We start from the raw sequence: 20,981 nt of genomic DNA, 5'->3' as shown, positions 1-20,981 counted from the left end.
CGTTTGATTCAGTGAATCGGGATGCCCTCTGGAGGATCCTCGGTCTTCGTGAAGTGCCACCAAAACTGATCGATCTGATTTCTGAACTCTGCTCTGGTACTGAGAGTGCTGTGAGATGTGGTCGTTCCATTTCTGACTTATTTACAGTTGTTGCTGGAGTTCGTCAGGGGTGTGCACTCGCCCCCACACTTTTCAGCGCTTGTTTGGACTGGATTCTGGGGAGGATGTCTGAGAGATCAAACTGTGGTGCATCGTTTGGGAATGTCAACATCTCTGGCTCTGATTTCATAGATTATGCAGTCATCTTTGCGGAGACTCTGGATATCCTGGGAGCCCTCCGGGTGCTGAATGAGGAGTCGGAGCCACTGGGATTACGCGTCTCCTGTGTCAACAGTAATATCCATGCTTTCAAAAACATCTTGGATGTTGCTATCTTGCCTGCACCTGTTTTTACTGAGGATGTTGAGATCACAGCGAGATTCACTTACTTTGGCAGTGCCAATCATGTCTCCGCATGTTGTGCACCAGAGATCAATAGACATCTGGGTTGGACCTGAGGAGTCGTTGTGTGACTCTATCATGGGGTGTGACACTGTTGGTGCAGGAGGACGAAAGTCAAAGTCTTTAAGCCCTTGGTGCTTACAGTCTTGCTGCATGGATGTGAGACTTGGACTGTCACCAAGGATCTGAGAGAAAGACTTAATACCTTTGGTACCAGCTCTCTTCGGAGAATCCTTGGCTATCGCTGGTCAGACTTTGTGTCCAGTGAGCGTTTGCTGAGAGACTCAAATGAGATTCATTACCTGCATAGTCCGTGAGCATCAGCTGCGGCTGTATAGACATGTGGCTCGTTTTCCTGACGCTGATGCTACTCACCAGATTCTCTCAGCAAGGGAGTCTTATGAGTGGAGGAGGCCAGTGGGCCGACCACGTCCGTCCTGGTTGCATCAGGTTGATCGGCATATCCAGGAGGTTGGGATGGATCAGGCATATCTGCCTGGGGGATGGTCAGACGGAAGCCCTGGAGTATCGGCGGAAAGTGGACACGGTGATGCGCTGCTCCAGCATATGCTCCTATACCTGACCTGACCTGGTACTTCACTGGAAGGACGTTGTATCACAACATGCACAATCTCTCGGACGGACCATATACAAAAAGCCTGAACCCTCCCAGCCTCCCCCATGCATATATAATTAATAAACATGTCTGATAAATAAATACAGTACGTCTGATAAGTTGCACTGTGCATGACCCTCTTAATGCAACATATTCAGTACAGCAGTTCGATTAAGTATTGACATCTGAACCCATGGTCTTGATATGGGATAGTCAGGTTCAAATTCTTTACAGCACATATGTTATGGTGCACATAAGTGTGGGTTTCATCATTTCTGAAGGAGGAACTATCCAGCTGATGCTGTACCCCTGTACTCCAATTCTGTTCTACCTTTATCCTGATGCAATGGATGAACATAGTACACGCTGCAAATATAAGTAAATAAAATATATAACAGTTGAAATGTTCCAAACAATACAATTTGGAAATGGATACATACATAATGATGTGTAATTAATAAAACAATTTTTACCCTGGACCACAAGCGACATCGAGCACAGTTTTGCAGCCATGTTTTCTTAAGATGTCCAACAGCCAGGTTTTAGACTCTTCTGTCTTCTTGCCAAAGCAGTCCCAAATGGACAAGATGTGTCCATCTGCATATTGATCCATTCTTCACCTAAAGTGTTGACATATTTTTGTCAGAAGCAATTTCAAGCAATTCATTATATGTACAAATGTGAAAACAAAAATGAAAATTGGGGCCAAAGCTCATGGAAGAATGAGACAGGAGAGGGTGAAAGGCTAACACACTAACTATGGTTGAAAACTTTCTATTATAATTAGTGCGAAGCAGAGCACACAATATGAACTCCGAAGGAAGGTCCTCATTGGGTCTTCTGATCACTTTGTGTTAAGGCTCATATCTCTCGAGCTATTATAACGGAGCAACCTCAACGGCGCAGGATACGACTGTTTGCACAGGCCAACTGGCAGGGTCTTCAACCTACCCCTTCACAAAAGGATTGGGTCACCATCTCCACAGCACCTGATATTCGTTCCATGAGAGAATACTTTGAGGAAGGTCTACTTTCTCTCATGCACCGGTTCATCTCATCCCACCTGTGACTTCCCTATTCATCCTCTCGACCCGGCGACACTGAATGTGGTGAGGAGGCGATTGCGGTCAAGCAGTTTTTCTTCTTCTTTTTTCTTTCGACAAAGTCAAGACTCAAGGAGCAACTACAACACAAAAACGGACTGGGATGGAACAGAACAAAAGGGATTATCGAAAGATGGGGGGGGGGAAACATCAACAGCAGGGCCGAGGGACAAAAGAAGGAGAGTTGGACAATTAAGGGATGTGGATAGGAATGATGGAGGAGGACACATGGGGTGGACAAGATAAATGCAGACGCAAACTCTCAGGAAGGAAAAACTGAAAATTTGGAAGGAGTTGGCATGGTGGGGGAAGGGGAGGTGGTTAACAGGGGTAGAAAAGATCATGGTTTTGGATGGGGGGGGGGATCTGAGATGGTGGTGAACAGCTCTCTTGAAGAACTGGAGGGAAGAATGAGATTGAAGAGAATGTGGAAATTGATTTCACAGGTAATAAAAAAAAGAGTAACAAATGAGTGGGGGTGAGCAGTGATGGAGGATGCCCGGTCAGCGCCTGGCTTTGGAGGCCTACTTAGAAATATGGTTTGCCCAAGAAAGTTCATGGCTGATGGTGAGACAGGAGTTTGAGAGACTGAATTTTCTCAAGAGGATTGTTTAAAAAAAAAGAAAGTAGATGGGAGGCAGGGGCAAATCCAAGATTTTTTGAAAGGGGGCATCCAGAAATCAAGGGGATGAGTAGATAGTCCTCCAAATGCTGCGATCACAAAGCCATTAAGGCATGGGGTCTGGAGCCTGCTCAAGGGCTCTGGAAACTTTTTGGGATTTTAGATGCTCTCAGGTGCACTCTGAGCATCTACTCATCACATTGGCGACATTTTGCGAGGAGCGGGGGAATCATTAGTTTCCATTGAAAAATACATCTGAAATATGTGCTGTGAGAGTCATGATCTCTCTGGCTATTGTCAGAGAGCTGCCTCAGCACAATGGAGTCTGGCAGTCCAATCAAGCTGATTGGCAGGGACTGCAAGCTATCCTCTCCTGTCAAGACTGGTCTTTCATTTCCACCTTCCCTTGTATCAATTTCTGCCTGGGAATCCTTTCACAAAGCTCACTTTACCTAATGTACAGATTTGTACCATCTCATCTGCTGTTATCATACCTTTATATCCTCTCATTCCTGGAACACAGAATCCTGTGATGAGACAGCTGCCTTCAATCAGCTTTCCTTCTCTTTGTGGAAGGCAAGTCCAACCGAAGGCAACCTCAGATCATTCCACAAAGCCCAGAACAAGTGTGTGTCCACTCTCAAGAAAGCCAAAAAACAACATCTGGCCAACCTCAAGGCTGAACTCTCAAATCTGTCTCCTTCTTCAAAAAACCTGATGGTTCCTTGTTAAGTCTGTCTCCGGAGTATGATACCCCATCCATCCCTTCCCTCTGTTTAAATGGTACAACAGCCAACTCCGCTCGTGAGAAGGCTGAATGCCTCAATTCTGTGTTCACTTCAATATGTTGTTTACCCAACCCCTTACTCACGTCACCTACCCTACCATCTCATGCCCAACTGCTCCAGTATGCTGTGTATTTCTCACTTGAGAAGGTGGAGAAGTTTCTGGCAAACCTCGACTCCGATACTGTGACAGGCCCAGATGGCATCAGGGCACACATCCTAGAAACCTGCTCTACTGCTCTTGCTCTTCTGCTCTGTTGTCTCGATCATTCTCTCTGGGCCAGTTTCCATCTGCCTGGAAGATAGCCATCATCATTGCAATATATAACACATGGCACAAAAACAGATCCTCTTAACTGCAGGCCTATGAGCTCGCTTCAAATTATAAGCAATATCATGGAATCTATAATTGCAGTTCACATCAAATCCTTCCTCTTTTTTTCCAACAGACTGGTCTCAGATTATCAGTTTGGTTTCAGACCTGGTCATTCTTCATTAATATGCTGCTTCTACTCTCTCAACAATGGATGGAAGCCCTCAATATCAGAAATGAGATCAGAGTCATCTCTCTGGACATGTCTCTCGCATTTGATACAATCTGCCATCCCACCTTGATCACCAAACTCTCTGCTTATGGCACCCAAGGCCAACTCCACACATGGATCGCTGACTTCCTCCACTCGTATTCAGCGTCAAGCTCTTAATGGGATCCTCTTGTCTTCTCTCCCTGACAAGGTTGGAGTGCCCCAAGGCAGTGTCTTGAGCCCAGTCCTTGATCTTCATCAATGATCTTTCTGATTCCATAGAAAATCCTGCCTATCTCCTTGCTGATGATTCCACCCATTGTTATATCATTTCTCAACCTTCAGACAGGTAGGCAGCAGCCTCTTCCCCCTCTGCAGACCTTGGTAAAATCAGTTGCTGGTCCAACACTTGGAATATGTCTTTCAACATCGACAAATCCCACACACTCACCGAATCGCTCCAAAAGACCGTCTGGTAATCCCTCCCATCGACTTCCTAAATAAACCACTTGAAGAGGTAAGGCACTGAAACATTTGGGCCTCACCATCAAACATGATCTTTCTTGGGGAGACCATATTTCCAAGGTGGCATTCAAAGCCAGCCACCGACTGGATATCCTTCATCATGCAAGGTCCTTCGTTGACCAATGTGAATTTTTTTCAACTGTCAAGGCCTTCATTCACAACTTGATGGAGCACTGCTCTCCCCTTTGGGTTGACGTCCCAGCTTCACATCTTGCTCAGCTTGATGTTGTGGAGAGGCTTTCAAACTCATTGGACTCTCTTACGATGAAGCCGAGTGTCTAGAAATGTTACTTTCACATCCCAGGCAGGTTGGTGGCCTTTGTATTCTACTGGCTCTGTTTTGGTCTTCCATCATCTGCCCACTCTTGGCTCTGTCCCTCCAAGGTTTCTGCAAGGTGCACACGGTCTGCAAGTAACCCTCTTCTTGTTAAGCCCCCAAATCCAGGCTCAATGCTCACCCCCACTCATTCGTTCCTTTTTCTCTCTCTCCCATGGAACCAACTTCCCCCATCCATTCAGTCCCATTCTTCCCTCCAGGGCTTCAAGGCAGCTGTTCACCCAACCCATACTCATGATATATTCCACTCCAAATCACCCCATTCCCAAGCACTCCCTTTTTCCAGGTATTGTGATTTCCCCCCTCTTTTCATTTGTTAGTTGTCGGTTCAGGATTCAAAGACATATTCCCAGTGTTTGACCATCTTGTGATTTTTTTTTCAACGTCTGAAGATAGGGAAGAGGCTGCCGCCCATCTGAAGTATGAGGGATGTCATGGCACAGGGTGCAGTCATCAGCAAATCGATAGAGGATTTTCTGGAAAGTCAGAGAGATCATTTTGAAGATCAGGAATAGGCCTGGGTCCAGAACACTGCTTCGGGCCACTCCAGTCTTGACAGGGAGAGGAGATGCAAGGATTCCGTTGTGTGCCACACGTTTGCAATGAGAGTTTAGGAAGTCAGTAAGCCATGTGTGGACTTGGCCTTGTATGCCATAGGTTGAGAGTTTGGAGAGCAATGCAGGATGCCAAACCTTATCAAAAGGTCAAAATATATCCAGAGAGACGGCGGCCATCATCTCACGTCTGATATTGAGGGCATCCACCATTGTTGGGAGAGTATAAGCAGCATGTTCAAGGTCGAGTGACCTGGTCTGACTCCGAATTGGTGATCTGAGATGAGGCCGGTGGAGAAAAGAAAGGATTTCATATCAATTGTGATGATGGATTCCATGACCTTGCTGATACTTGAAGGTAAGCTGATAGGTCTGCAGTTGAGAGGATCCGTTTTTGCACCTTTTTATTTCTCCGCTGATGAAGTCGCCGGTGGCATTATGTTTTTGGGTTGCCCGTCTGTCCATCCATGATAATTTTCTCTGTTTTCTCTGCAACCGCTTATCCGATTGATACGAAATTTTCACCAGAGGTGCGAATACTGATGTAGAACATTCTTATGATAATTACGGCATCATAGGTCACTTGGTGTGGCAGCCATGTTGGAAAAAAAGGAAAAACTTTGGACCTCTGTATCTCTGAAACTGCTCCATGGAATAAACTGAAACTTGGCACATGTCAAGTACTCCCCATGGGAAACAAGTTTGATTGTTTCTTTTGATGATGTCATAGGTGGATACATTATGACATCATAATTGCATGCATTGAATGCTTTATCTGATCAGTATGAAAATTTTTGAGGGTCATCTAGGGATAAATTGTATGGGGGAGAAAAATATATACGACATAATCATTCACGTGGTTCAGCAGACATATTGTTTTTAACATACAGACCTTCAAAAATCTTCTCCGAAAAACGGCTGAACAGATCAAGGTGAAACTTTACAGGTATGATTGCCTATCCATGAGGAACAAAAAGTTCTCCACCTATGATGTCATAGGTCACATGGTTTGGCAGCCATGTTGTAGTTACCTTCAAATCTTTATAAATCAACTTCTCTAGAACAGCATGACAGATTGAGGTGAAACTTCACCCACATTCCCCAAGCCTTGGGGATCCCAGGGTGTTTATGAATAATTAATAGGTCACATGGTCTGGCAGCCATATTGGATTGAGCAAAAATCTTGGAATTTTTTTTTCTTGAACCGCTTCATCAATTGATATGAAACATTGCAATTATGATCTAGTAATCATGGGGAATATAGGTTTTAAATTTCACCCGGATCGGACACCTGGTCTCGCAGCCAGAATTATTTTATATTTTGAATCTGGGTTCAGGGATTGAAATCAATCTTGGTACAAGTATGTATAATGATGTAATAATGTGGGTGGAGGCATATCCGGCAATGTCGCGATGTCAGAGTGCCCTTGTAGTTATGTAATGCGGTTATGTTGGCTGACATCCAAGCAGATGGAAGATGAGCTATGGCAAAATGGCCTCGGGCAGAAAGAGGAAGTTCTAGAGGAGCACTTCAGGTTTTTAGGACATGTGAGCTGATGCCGTCCGGTCCAGTTGCAGAATCAGAGTTGATTGAGGGTTGCCAGAAATTTATCCACCTTCGCAGGTGAAAAAGGAACAAGAGTCCGGGAGCAATTGGATGTGACTGGGAAGGATGGGTGCGGTGACAGAGGGTTGAGGGACACAAGATTTGGAGGCAAACACAGAATTGAGGCATTCGGCCTTCTCAAAATTGGAGTCGGCTGTGATGCCATTTGAAGAGAGTCGATTGATGAAGGTGCAGCATACACCGTAGACAGACTTACAAAGGTGCCATCAGGCTTTAGAGGAGGGAGGCAAGTTTGAAAGTTCATTCTTGAGGTTGGACAGATGTTGTTCTCTTGCTCTCTTGAGAGCGGACACAATCCAAGCAGTGCACCACCATTTCGTAATCCCTAATTCTGACCTATGACCTCGATTACCTCACAACCCATTTCTAACTCATATTACTTGTTACTTGTTACAGTGTTCCCCTCTCCTCCTCTCTCTCCTCTTTTTAGGTTTGTTCATCCACTTGATGTTTGTCCGACTGTCACTTCGATCTTTCTCTTCCATGCGCCTTACTCCTGCAAAAAAGAAAACTAAAAAAAAAGAAAGAGCGATCAGACAACTATACCCCAGTTTTATGGGCTCACCTCCTACTAATAACTGGCTCCCCTTTCCCCCTTCCCCTCCCCCATCACAAACATAACAATGTAGATCAACAATGGTCATACTATAAGGCAGAAGTCCAATTACACTGCTCAAAGAACAACAGAAGAAAGAAAACAAACGTTGAGAATAAAAGATCATTGAAAAATAACAAATTGTTGTTACCTCTGCCACCGACCGAAGGTGGACGGGGGTTATGTCTTCAACCCCTGTCTATCTGTCTGTTTGTCTGCCTGTGAACATGATATCTCAAAAAGTTATGGTCGGATTTGTACGAAACTTTGGTGGACAGGTTGGATGTGTGACAAGGACGAACTGATTTGATTTTGGTGAAGATCCGGATCCGGATCCCAGAATTTAAACATTTTTACAAGTGATCCTTCACCATTGAGAATGGTGCCAAAAACTATATATGGAAAGATATCTCAAAAAGTTGTACATGGATTCGGACGAAGCTTGGTGGACAAGTTGGGTAGATGACAAGAACAAGCCGATTTGATTTTGGTTCAGGTCCGAATCCAGATCCAGCCTATCAGTGGGATACAAAATGTAAACTGTTCAACCTGGTAGAGGTATGTGCTCCACCGAACGACGTTCTAGTTATGAAAGAAATTGTTACAGTTTGGAGAAAATAAGGGTGGGAGCACGACAGTGATGTTTACAAAGAGAAAGCTACAGAGAAGGGACATTGTCATGTATTGCTTTCCAAGCAATTACTGGAGGAAAATTTAGCAATGCTGATCATTAACCATATTCTTACAAAAGAAACCAAAGGCAATTGTTCAGTTAAAAGCCTAGAACTCTTAAATGGAAGATGTAGAAGAAAAAAATACCTGTTCCCTTCAAACATTGACTTGTTAAGGTAAAGTTACAAACTTCATGATCACCGTTCAACATTCTCCCAATTACAGTAATGCAGCTTAATAACTTGCCGTGAAAACGTCGATACCAGAAAAGCACCTGAAGCTTCCTTTGCCTGGTCACTTATGCTTTGAGACAAAAAAAACTTTGTCGCAGATAAATTATTGAAAATTCTGAATGGAACTAATACTGTGCTGTGATACGTGGCGAGTCGGAGAAGACTGAACAAAAGTCGATTCCAAAGCTCAAAGGTAAATGTACTGAACTGTGTTACTGGAAGCTTTAACAAAAGAAATTGATGATTAACATACACAACCCTTTGTGTCATCAAAAAAAAACCTAAAAAACAGACTTTCATGAAAGTTGTTGACTGTCGTCCAACAGCTGTTCACATATAACCAACATAAAAATGACTTTTTCACCCACAAACCCCTGTATGCCCCACATATATTTCTCCCTCCTTCGAAATTCCACCATTTCCCTTTTCCTTCTTACCCCATCCCCTTTTCCTCCTTTTCTATAACACTCCCTTCCATATTTAAGATGTTCCTATGTACACACCTCCATACTCTTATTTTGTCTCACCGATTCCCTTGTATCCAATTCACCTTCATCCTTTTACGGTATGTTCCTTCTTTAATGCAATAACATGTAGTTTTGCTGATTATGTCTTGCTGATGAAGCCTGAAAGCAGAAACACTTTCAAGGTTGAGGCAAAAATGCTGAGGTTGCGCACCACCCCGAAAGACATCTCTCACAAATACAACCGTTACATTTCTCTGTTTAGTTATGCTTTCAGTGATAATAATCAAAGGAACCCTTTATCTGAATTGATATCTTGCTCTTCCATGAGCTTCGCTCTTGTATATCTCAATGTCAGGTCCACCGTCACAAACACGGGGTCTCTAATAGCTCCTCGAGTCTCCACAAGTTTGACTAGCATGAATGCCGAGCGGTAATGCGAGCCGCACGAGGACTTTCCGAACCTTCAACCCGATTCAGATTTTGAGCGGTCCGCACAGATTTTTGTGGTGAATTCCAATTAAGGCCCGATGCTTTTAATTGAGGCACAATGGTACAGGTAGTGGACAAAAAAATGGAAACACCTAGATAAATGAGGGACACCAAATATATTGAAAGCAATGGCTTCCACACAGGTGTGGCCCATATGTTAATGAAGCAAATAACATCCTGGCATGCTTAGGTACATGTATATAAGTAGGACCACTGGTCCTGCAGCTCATTTGGGCTCTGGCTTAATGCTGTCATCAAATTTGATAACATTCTGACTGGTGGGTCTGGAGAGGAAGGTTTTTGAAGGAATTTACATGGTTTTTCCAAACATTTACTAAGTACACCATTTTGACACACTTCCGGCGACATGACCTCCGCAATTGAAGATTACGACCATGTCCTAATGTTGGAACCCACATTTTGTAACATTCTGACTGGTGGGTCTGGAGAAAAAGATTTTCAAAGGAATTGATGCAATTTTCCCAAAAGTTGATAAAGTCGGCCATTTTGACACATTTCCAGTTAAGTGATCGGCATGACCTCTGGAATTTAACAACTCTACCCTGGTATAATGTTGGAACTCAAACTTGGCAGCATTCTGACTGTTTGGTCTGGACAGAAAGATTTTAAAAGGAATTTATGCGATTTTCCCAAACATTTACGAAGTCCGCCATTTTGACACACTTCCAATCACATGATTGGCATGACTTCTGAAATTTAACTAGCAGCTCTACCCTGGCCTAAAGTTGCAACCCAAATCTGGTATCATTCTGACTGCTGGGTCCAGAGAAGAAGATTTTGGAAGGAATTTGCGCAACCGCCATTTTGACACACTTACGGTAACGTGATCAACATGGCCTCTGCAATTTAACATCAAGATCCTGTTCTTACGTTGAAACCCAAATATTGGTGCATTATGACTGGTGGGTCGAGAGAAGAAGATTTTTGAAGAAATTGACGCGTTTTTCCCAAAAAATTTACTGTCGGTCATTTTGACACTCTTACGGTCACTTAAATCCGGGAGAATGGTACCATCCCAGCCGAGGTTGGATGCTGGCAAGCTCAAGGTTGAGAGGGTAACTGAGGAGTTTGTGAACAGGCTGATTGGAGTTTTTTTTGGGGGGGGGGTCTGTGTGCTTTGGAGAGTCCTGAGGAGTTGAGGAGTGCCTTCAAACCCACCATCCTTGATGTTGCCAGTAGATGTCTTGGAACTCACCGTCGGGTGAAGAAGAATTTTGTGTCTCAAGGGACACTGGATACCATTTGACGAGAGTCGCAGGGCCAGGCTGAATGGCAGAGCTGAGCTGTTCAGGGAGTTGAGGCGTGAAACTGTACTTGCACTGAGGGTGGACAAGGAGGCCTATGCGTGAGGCATCTGTGAGGGGTTAGAGCATCACCTGTGGTCAAGCGTTTCTCATCCTGCTTTCAGGGGAATTTGCACATTGTGTTCCCACAAGCCCGTGCCTCAGTGGACGGCAGTTAGAGCAGAGGGTGGTGGGCTCGACAAAGGAGTCCGAAGTGAAGGCCCGCTGGGCCGGTTACTTTGAGCGGCTGTACCAGGTTGACCCACCAGCTGTTGAGTTGGATGTCAGGGGTGTGACTATCCCTATTGCTGACCCTCCAATCAACTGTGATCCACCCTCATTTGTGGAAACACAGGCTGCAGTCAACTGGTTGAAATGGGGTAAAGCTCCTGGGATCTGTGGCATCCATGCTGAACTTCTCAAGGCTGGTGGAAATGCTGCACTCGTGTTACTGCATGCAGTTCTGTGCTCTGCCTGGAACACAGGCATCATACCAAATGACTGGAAGAGGGGCCTTCTGATGCCTCTCTGGAAAGGGAAGGGTGACCGCCAGGACTGCAACAACTACGGAGGGATGACACTCTCAGTGAAGAGAAAATTGTTTGCTCGGATAATTCTTGATAGGGTTTGCCACCATCTGCTTGAGCAGCAGTGCCCAGAAGAGTCAGGCTTTACACCAAAGAGGTCAATGATTGACCGTATCCTTGCTCTTCGGGTCCCCGCTGAACTCTAATGAAAGTTTCGGCAGGGGCTACTTGCAGCTTATGTTGATCTCTGTAAAGCGTTTCATTCAGTGAATCGGGATGTTCTCTGGAGGATTCTTCATCTTCGTGAGGTACCACCAAAACTGATCGATCTGATGTCAGAACTATACTCTGGTACTGAGAGTAATATGAGATGTGGTGATACCATCTCTGACTTATTTCCAGTTGTTACTGGAGTTTGTCAGGGGTGTGTACTGGCCCCCACACTTTTCAGCACTTGTATGGACTGGATTCTGGGGAGGATGATATAGAGATCAAGCTGTGGTGCATCGTTTGGGAATGTCAACATCTCTGGCTCTGATTTTGCAGACGATGCAGTCATCTTTGCGGAGCCTCTGGATATCCTGGGAACCCTCCAGGTGCTGAATGAGGAGTCAGAGCTGCTGGGATTATGGGTTTCCTGGGTCAAAATTAAGATCCAGGCTTTCATTGACATCTTGGATGCTGCTATCTTGTCTGTACCCGTTTGTGGCGAGGATGTTGAGGTCACGAAGAGATTCACTTACCATGGCAGTGATATTCATGCCTCCGCTGGCTGAGAGATAGAGGTCAATCGACGTCTGGGTCGGGCCTGGGGAGTCATGGATTCATTGGATCATGGGGTGTGGCGTTGTCATTACCTGTGAAGGAGGACGAAAGTCTGAGTCTTCAGGTCCTTGGTGCTTCCAGTCTTGCTCTACAAATGTGAGACTTTGTCTCTGACCAGGGATCTGACAAGGAGACTAAATTCCTTTGGTGCCAGACATCTTGGGAGAATCCTTGGCTATCACTGGTCGGACTTTGTGTCCAACGAGCAGTTGCTGAGAGAGTCAAATGAGATTTGTTACCTGCAGAGTCCATGAGTGTCAGCTGTGGCTGTATGAACATGTGACTCATTTTCCTGACACTGATCCTGCTCACCAGATTCTCTCAGCGAGGGAGCCTCATGTGTGGAGAAGGCCAATGGGCTGACCACGTGCCTCATGGTTGCAGCAGGTTGATCAGCATGGGGATGGGCCAGGCATCTGCCTGGGGGATGGCCAGATGGAGGCCTCTGGAGTACCGACTGAAAGTGGACATATTGACAGGCTGCTCCGGTGCATGCTCCCATACCTGACCTGACCTGACTGAACACGTGATCGGCATGACTTCAGCAACTTAACATTCCTACCCTGGCCTCATGTTGTCACCCAAATTTGGTAGCATTTTGAGTAGTGGGTCTGGAGAAGAAGATTTTTAAAGAAATTTACTAAGTCGGCCATTTTGACCGACTTAAAGTCAAGTGACTGGAGGGAGCTTTGCAAGTCTGGTTACCAGTCAGGAGAGGAACATTGCTGCCAAATTTCAGCCGGATCGGCCAGGCGGTTTGACCGGAGAAGTAGAAAAAGGAGACGGATGGAGAAACAGTGTGTGATGTGACCATACCTTATCTGGAATTTATATTCGAGATAAGCTATAAATGCTGCACAGGCCGAGTTACCTATAATTATGACTTGCATGGCTACAAGAGGAGACCTCCAAATGCCCCCATCCAGAGCACGTGTGGTCGCAAATGGCTTGATGAGCATGACACTGGTGTTGTCCATATGTCATGGCCTTCTCAGTCACCAGGTTTGAACCCAATCGAGCATTTATGGAATATTCTGGAATGACGCCTGAGACGCCGGTTTTGCACCTCCATCAAACAAATGTGAGTTGATTGATTTTCTCTTGGAAGGATGGTTCCACATCCCTCCTACATAATTCTAGATGCTGGTGGACTCTATGACAGCACATACAGGCCATACTGACCACACATGGTGGCCCAACCCCTTTTCAAGGACTTTACATTGGCGTTTCCATGTTTTTTTATCCACTACCTGTACATCCCGAATGGAATTGAGGAGCCATGAATAAATAAAAGGAAAGAAAGAACATCACAAAATCATACATGACCCCAGGAGTCCTCAACCCAAACCTGTCCAAGGCCCTGTACTAGTCACTTTCCCTCTTTCCTGGCTCACCGATCTACTCCCCACCACCAATGTGGAGGTCCCGCTCTTGCCAATCTCATCGAGGCCCCCTGCTGCAGAAGCTGATGTGTAGAAATCTGGTGTTTCCGTCTTGTCTTAATGTCTGTCTGACTTGATTATTTAGCCACCTTTCTCCTTTGCCTTGCCTAGCCATCCCTACATGAATCGAAGTGACGGAACATCTGAAGTAAATTGTGGACGAACTGGTCTGTAAGTGAATAAATCGTTTCTTCTTGGAATCGCTTGCACCGGGACTGTTTGGAAATTTCCTGGAAACAGCACAATAAAGCAAGTCTTGACCTAGTGAGAAGCAGAGGTGAAAGGTCATTCCAAATAGGTATCAGCACAACAGAGCAGGCACATTTCAAAACTCTGGCCTTGCTCAAAGGTGATGTGGCAGATAGGTAAGCTAAGTACATGGTTGGGGCTTCTTGAAGATAACAGAAGGTTCTGATTCCTTACTGAACTAAGGTAAGGGTGAAGGCAATGAGTGAGTGACGGAGAGAGACGATCTTAGAGTTAAAGGCCTCACTAGAGGGCGAGCAAGGCATCGCGCAGCCTGGAAAGCAGCCATTAGGTGAACCACGTCTTCCACACGCAAGCTTGTCTTCCTTTCCTTCTTCTTGCCCAAAATGGAGGGGCTTGTCAAAGTGGGGAAAATAATAACCAGGGGAGCTGGGGACATCGGGTGAGGGAAAAATTTATAGCAGCAAGGGACGTGCGGCAGGAGAGATGGGTAAGAGTGGGGTTGGGGTGAGGGAGGCCCAAAAGGACATCTCTCTGGCTGTTATCAGAGAACCACCTCACCGCCGTCGAGTCTGGCATTTCACTCAAGCCGACTGGCAGGGTCTCCGAGCAGCCATCAAACTTACAGACTGGTCTCCTATTACTACTTTCTCAAACATCAACTCATCCTGGGAATTCTTTCAAAGAAACTTGCTCTCCCTCATGCACAGATTTATCCCCTCTCGTGTTCAGTTGTCTTACCCTTCCTCCCGCCCTTGGTTTACTGAAGCTTGTGGCGAGGCAGTTGTCCTGAAACAACTTGCCTTTGCCTCATGGAAAGCAAACCCAACTGAGGGCAATCTCAGTTCTTTCCACAAAGCTCGGAACAAGTGTGTATCTACCCTCAGGAGAGCCAGAAAACAACATCTTTCTCATCTCAAGTCTAAACTCTCAAACCTCTCTCCTTCCTCAAAATCCTGGTGGCGTTTAATCAAATCTGTTTCTGGTGTATGTTCCCCCTCCATCCCCTCCCTTACCTCAAATGGCCGCACTGCTGATTCCACACGTGATAAAGCTGAATGTCTAAACTCGGTGTTTGCAGCTAAATCTTGTGTCCCAAACCCATCACTATCTCTACCCACTTTACCCAGTCGCACCCAACTGTCCCTGGACTCTGTATCCTTTTCTCCTGACAAGGTGGAGAGCTTGCTTTCAAACCTCGAGTCAGATTCTGCAACCGGTCCAGACGGCATCAGCCCACGTGTCCTCAAAGCCTGCTCTTCTGCTCTTGCTCAACCTCTCTCTGTTCTATTCACCCTCTCATTTGCCCAAGGTCATCTGCCATCTGCTTGGAAGTCTGCTAACATCACTGCCCTGCATAAAAAGGTGCAAAAACAGATCCCTGTAACTACAGACCAATCAGCCTTCTCCCAATCATCAGCAAGGTGATGGAATGCATCATCGCTTCAGACATGAAATCCTTCCTCTTCTCCAATGGCTTGATTTCCAATCATCAATTTGGTTTCAGACCAGGTCACTCTACCCTGGATATGCTGCTTCTGCTCTCCCATCAATGGATGGAGGTCCTCAATGCCAGACAGGAAATCCGAGCCGTATCCCTGGACATATCACGTGCTTTTGACACAGTCTGGCACCCTGCCCTACTCACCAAACTCTCTTCCCATGGTATTCAAGGCCATCTCCACTCATGGCTCGCAGACTTCCTCTCCTGTCGCAGTCAACGTGTGGCCCTAAATGGAGTTCTTTCATCCCCTCTTCCTGTGCAGGCTGGAGTTCCTCAAGGTAGCGTTCTGGGCCCTGTTCTTTTTCTGGTTTTCATCAATGATCTCTCGGACTCTCTGGAAAATCCTCTATTTCTCTTTGCTGACGACTCCACCCTCTGCCGTACCATCTGTCATCCCTCAGACCGGCAAGCAGCAGCTTCTTCGCTCACTGCAGATCTGGATAAAATCACAAACTGGTCCAACACGTGGAACATGTCTTTCAATCCAGACAAATCTCACACTCTCACTATGTCTCTTCGAAAGGACCGTTTACAAAATCCCCCCATCCACTTTCTCAACAATCCTCTGGAAGAAGTCTTTTCTTTCAAGCTTCTAGGTCTCACTATCTGCCATGACCTTTCCTGGGAAAGTCATATTTCCAACCTCGCCTCAAAAGCCAGTCGCCGACTGGGAATCCTCCGTCGTGCTAAGTCCTTCCTCGGCCCTCTTGAGCTCCTGACCACTTACAAAGCTTTTGTCCGTAGCCTGATGGAGTACTGCTCTCCCCTCTGGGCTGGTGCTCCTGCCTCCCACCTTTCTCGGCTTCACGCTGTCGAAACCAGGGCATTTAAGATCATCGGCATCTCCCGCAATGAAGCTGAGTCTTTGGGCCTCTCACTCAATCACCGCAGGTTGGTCGGTGGTCTTTCTGTCTTCTGCCGACTCCTCTCCAGCCTTTCCCCCCCCTGCTCTCTCTGCGATTTGTCCACACCACATTTCCACAGGGCGCTCAAGGTCCGCCAACAACCCTCTTCTGGTAAAACTACCAAAATCACGAATCACTGCTCATCTTCACTCTTTCATTCCTCTTTTTTCCCACCTTTGGAATAAACTTCCTCACTCTATTCTTTCCCATTCTTCCCTCCAGGCTTTCAAAACAGCTGTTCACCACCACCTCTTATCTTCCCCCATCCAAATCCTCGATCTTTTCTACCCCCGATAATCCACCCAAGCCCACTTCCTTCATTTCTCCTGCTTTCCTTCCTGAAAGTCCCTGAAATGTCCATCTTCTCTTCGCCATGTTCCCCGTCCCATCCCCATCCCTCTCCCTTCCACAGTTCACCTAATGTGTCTGTTCCCCACTGTTTTGTCCCTTCCACTCCCGCCCCTCTTGTCTCATGCCTCCTTGCTGTGAGTTGTGTGTTAGCTCTCATACGAGCCTCGACCAAGGTATACAAAAAAAAAAATAAAAAAGATGGGTAAGAGTGGGGTTGGGGTGAGGGAGATCAAAGAGATGGGTGAGAGTGGGGTTGGGGTGAGGGAGGCCCAAGAGATGGGTGAGAGTGGGGTTGGGGTGAGGGAGGCCCATGAGATGGGTAAGAGTGGGGTTGGGATGAGGAAGGCCTGATCACCACTAAATTTTCATACTGTAATGGAAGAAAGAAGCCGTCTCCAGTTTATAGGCTTTAATTCACTCGATTGAAGCAGCCATTACAAATATAAACGAGACAAATCAATAAGTAAAGTAGTACATGACTCCAATGATTCTCTAAAATCCTACCGTATCGCATTACAGCTGCGCTTGGCGCCAAACAACGACATGCGCTCCGATCAGGGCCTACGTCAAGTCTGCTTTACTCCTTCCTCTGGAAAACCGAGCTTGCGTCATGAAAACCAACATCTTCTTCTTCAGTTTCATCACACTCTCCCCACCTCTGGAATTCAACCAGATTGCCCCCAAGTCGTTCCAAGACTGTTGTTCCATTTGAATTGACGTGACTCCGACGATTCAGAATGGTGAATTTCTTTCGCTGCTGATAGAAACAAACATTCTAAGATCTAATCTCCGAGATAGTAATCATGTTGTATGCAGTCTAACATTTGTTTATTCATAGTAGATGTATAATAGCATCGTAGGCAAGGTATCGCTTGCATTCAGATCGTGGAGCAACTTTGTCACTAGACTTCAATTGGTTCGATGCTACGTTACTGGCATTAGCTTTGTTGTTTCACAGATTGAGTCTTTTTGGGGCCTTTATCAGTCGCCCTCTTCCAGAGTAAAAAGGGGGACATGCGTAAAGGAGACTCGACGACCTCGTCAGGAGACTTGGGGATCCCAGATGGCGACGGGGATGGTGGAGACCCGCTGAACCTCTCCGTCTGCCTGCTCACTCGCTCGTTTGCTATAGATGGAGAAATTGGGGTTTCCTCACCTGTCTCGAGCCTGGCATACTGTTGCCCCATGGGAATGATATCTTCCCTCATGTGCACAGAGGTACTATCTCCAGGGGACGCCGAATGACAAACTGACACAGTGGTCTCCCGGTCGTCAGGGAGTCGAACGTGAGCATACTCGGGATTGGCATCGATAAGTTCCACTTCATCCACCATTGGTTCGTACTTACTCTGGCGTATCAGGTGCTTCATGAGCACAGTATCAGGATAATCCAAGCAGGTAGGCACAGAATGACCGCTGGTGCATCGGCGCTGGGAGGCAAACAGTCGTTCGTGTGGAGTGGTATTCGTGGATGTGCAAAGCAGTGAGCGTATGGAATGCAGATCATCAGGAAGGACAGCCTCCCACTATCCCATCATTAGTCCTCACGACTTCGGAGATAAAGTAACAGCTTTCCAGATGATGCCATTGTATGTTTCCACCAGTCCATTACCTCGAAAGTTGTCGCTGGTAGTTTGGCTCGTGGCAATGCTGCATCCATGTCGAAATTGTTTGAGTTTATTTGCCATCAAGCATGAACCTCGGTCTGAATGTATATAGGAAGGCATGCCAAAGATGGTGAATAGTTGAAAGAGACATTTTATGACCGTTGCTGAAGTCATGTCAACGCGTGGAAAGGGAAACGGGAACCTTGACAATTCGTCAACAATTATCAGCCAGAAGCGGTTGTTTGTCTCTGAAGGCAGAGGCCCTTTGAAGTCAATGTTTAGTCTCTCTAAGGGCGAAGTAGCTTTGATCAATGCACCTGGAGCAGCCGTATGGAATCTGGGTTTGAGTTCAGCACAAACTGGACAGGAAGCACTCATTCTTTTAACATCCTCAGTGGAAAAGGGTAGATTGCGACAGCGCACAAAGTGAGCCATCCTTGGTACTCTTGGATGGCGTAATGAATTATGGAGGTCTTGTCGGGTTTTGTCAGTAATTGCTGAACAGTGGATCCGTGAAAAGGTGGCTGCTGCAACGTTGTCCTTTCCAGGTCGATAAACAATGCCGTAGCCATAGCAAGACTATTCAATGTGCTATCTCATTATTTTGTCGTTCTTAGATTATTTCCAGCGTTTTTACCATTAAACATAAACGCAACAGACCTTTGGTCAATAACTAGTTGAAATTGATTGCCCAGCAAATAATGTCTCCATCTACGTAGTGTCTCGACAATGGCATAGCCTCCTTCTCGACCGCTGAATGTCGCTGATCACTATTAGAGAGAGTTCCTGAGAAAAATGCAACGGGTCGTCCAGACTGATTAAGTGTTGTGGCGATTGCGTGATCTGAGGTGTCAGTTTCCACAACAAACAGTACAGTGGTGTCAATCCCCATGACCACAGAGTTGGCGATGTCGTCCTTGAGACTTTTGAAAGCCTCCACGGTAGCCGTTAGTCGTGGGAAGCTTCGAAATTGCACGAGAGGACGAATTTTCTCAGAATATCGGGTAATCCATTGCGAATAGTGGGCAAACATACCCATTACACGACTCAATGACGGCATATCATGAGGAGGTTGTAGTTCTCGAAGGGGGCGTAGGCGTTCAGGATCGGGTTTGATCATGCCGTTGGCTATCGTACAGCCGAGTAAAAGGGCGGACATTTTTTCTCATTAATTGGGTGGATGAGGGAAAGGCAGTGGACATCGTATATCTCGACTTGAAGAAGGTATTTGATAAGGTACCACATCGGACGTTGTGAGACAAAGTGAGGACTTGTGGAGTGGCTGGTCAGGTAGATAATTGGATTGTAAACTAGTTTAGTGATAGGAAGCAAAGAGTGGCTGTGAGTGGGAGGATGTCTTGCTGGGAGGAAGTAAGTAGCGGGGTACCTCAGGGATCAGTACTCGGAGCATTACTATTCATTATTTACATCAACGATTTGGATAATGGGGTGAAGAGTATGGTTTCCAAATTTGCATATGACACAAAGCTTGGAGGTGAGGTGGATATCAGAGGAGGTGGTGATCAGATGCAGGAAAGTATTGATACTTGTATAGATTGGGCAAAAGATTGGAGGATGTAATTTAACCTGAGCAAGTGTAAAGTGTTGGGGGATGGGAAAAAACAATGAAAATAGAGATTACAGGATGTAAGGGGTAATTTTGGAGCGTGGCACACACAGGAGAAGGATCTGGGGGTGGTAATAGATATGGGAGGTAAACAGGCAGCACAGTTCCAGGTAGCTAGCTGTAGGTAAAGCAAAGAGGGCTTTAGGTTGTATTCGGAGGGGGATCAATTATAAATCAAAAGAGGTGGTGTTAACATTGTACAGGAATTTAGTGAGGGTCACATCGAGAATGTTGTGTGTAGTTCTGGTCACCACAACTCAGGAAGGCCATAGATGCCATAGAGAGGGTGCAGCAGAGGGCTACTCGATTGATTCTGGGCCTAGCTCGACTGAACTATGAGGAGCGGCTGAAGAAGACACGGCTTTATACACGAGAAAGGAGGTGATTACGAGGTGATATGATGGAGATGTTTAAGATCATGAAAGGGAGAGATAAAATAAGTGAAGATGAATTATTCAACAGAGTAGACAGTGATACGACCAGGAGCCATAGCCTGAGAGTAAAGAAGAGGAGAGTTAAGACGGTAGTAAGGCAGGGGACTTTCACTCAGAGAGTAGTTAATGCATGGAATGGTCTCCCTGGAAAGGTAGTGGCAGCAGAAACAGGAGATTAGTTTAAATTAGAATTAGAGAGGTACCTGGAAGTTATGGGGATGGAGGGGTATGGGGATGTTGATAGGACTTAGGTAGCTTGAGTATTGTCGGGTGATTGTGTACGGAGTGCTGTTGGTGGGGGTCTCGTCAAGGGGGGTTGTGGTTGATGTTGAATGTTTTTAATCAATCCCATGCCCCCTCTTCCTGAGATGAAGAAAAAAAGTACAAAAACTTTAAAAATAATAACAAGCAATCATAGACTGGTACTTACGAAATCGTCAACTTGACCTCTGACCTTGTCTAATAAAAGCTGTCTCGAGAGAAGGTAGTGACGCAAACCAGAAGTTTCTACGATGATTCTGTACCAAACCATCAAAAATCGAATGTTTGACCTCACTGTGACCTTGACCTTTGACCGATTTTGACCAAAATCTAATCA

The 20,981-nt window shown here is 45.8% G+C and overlaps 1 protein-coding gene across 5 annotated transcripts in view; it reads right to left on the bottom strand.

Annotated features, from left to right (window-relative positions):
* LOC147013613 (glycine N-methyltransferase-like) overlaps nucleotides 1–20,981 on the bottom strand; it is a 97,921-nt gene that overhangs the window by 39,162 nt on the left and 37,778 nt on the right. For 4 of the 5 annotated variants that reach the window (XM_085855568.1, XM_085855567.1, XM_085855571.1 and 1 more), the window contains one exon: nucleotides 1,591–1,737. In XM_085855568.1, the coding sequence (XP_085711694.1) occupies nucleotides 1,591–1,730 (140 nt within the window). In that variant the 5' untranslated portion in view covers nucleotides 1,731–1,737. Of the gene's footprint in view, nucleotides 1–1,590; nucleotides 1,738–8,707; nucleotides 8,932–20,981 lie in introns of those variants that run through there. The other variant, XM_085855566.1, reaches the window with a different exon arrangement.

The sequence above is a fragment of the Eptatretus burgeri genome, chromosome 14 (genome assembly GCF_056783735.1).
Source record: "Eptatretus burgeri isolate ZD-2024b chromosome 14, Ebu_testis_v1, whole genome shotgun sequence".
Taxonomy (NCBI): Eukaryota; Metazoa; Chordata; class Myxini; order Myxiniformes; family Myxinidae; genus Eptatretus; species Eptatretus burgeri.
The sequence above is the reverse complement of the archived record's forward strand: the minus strand, read 5'-3'. Positions and strand labels throughout refer to the sequence as shown.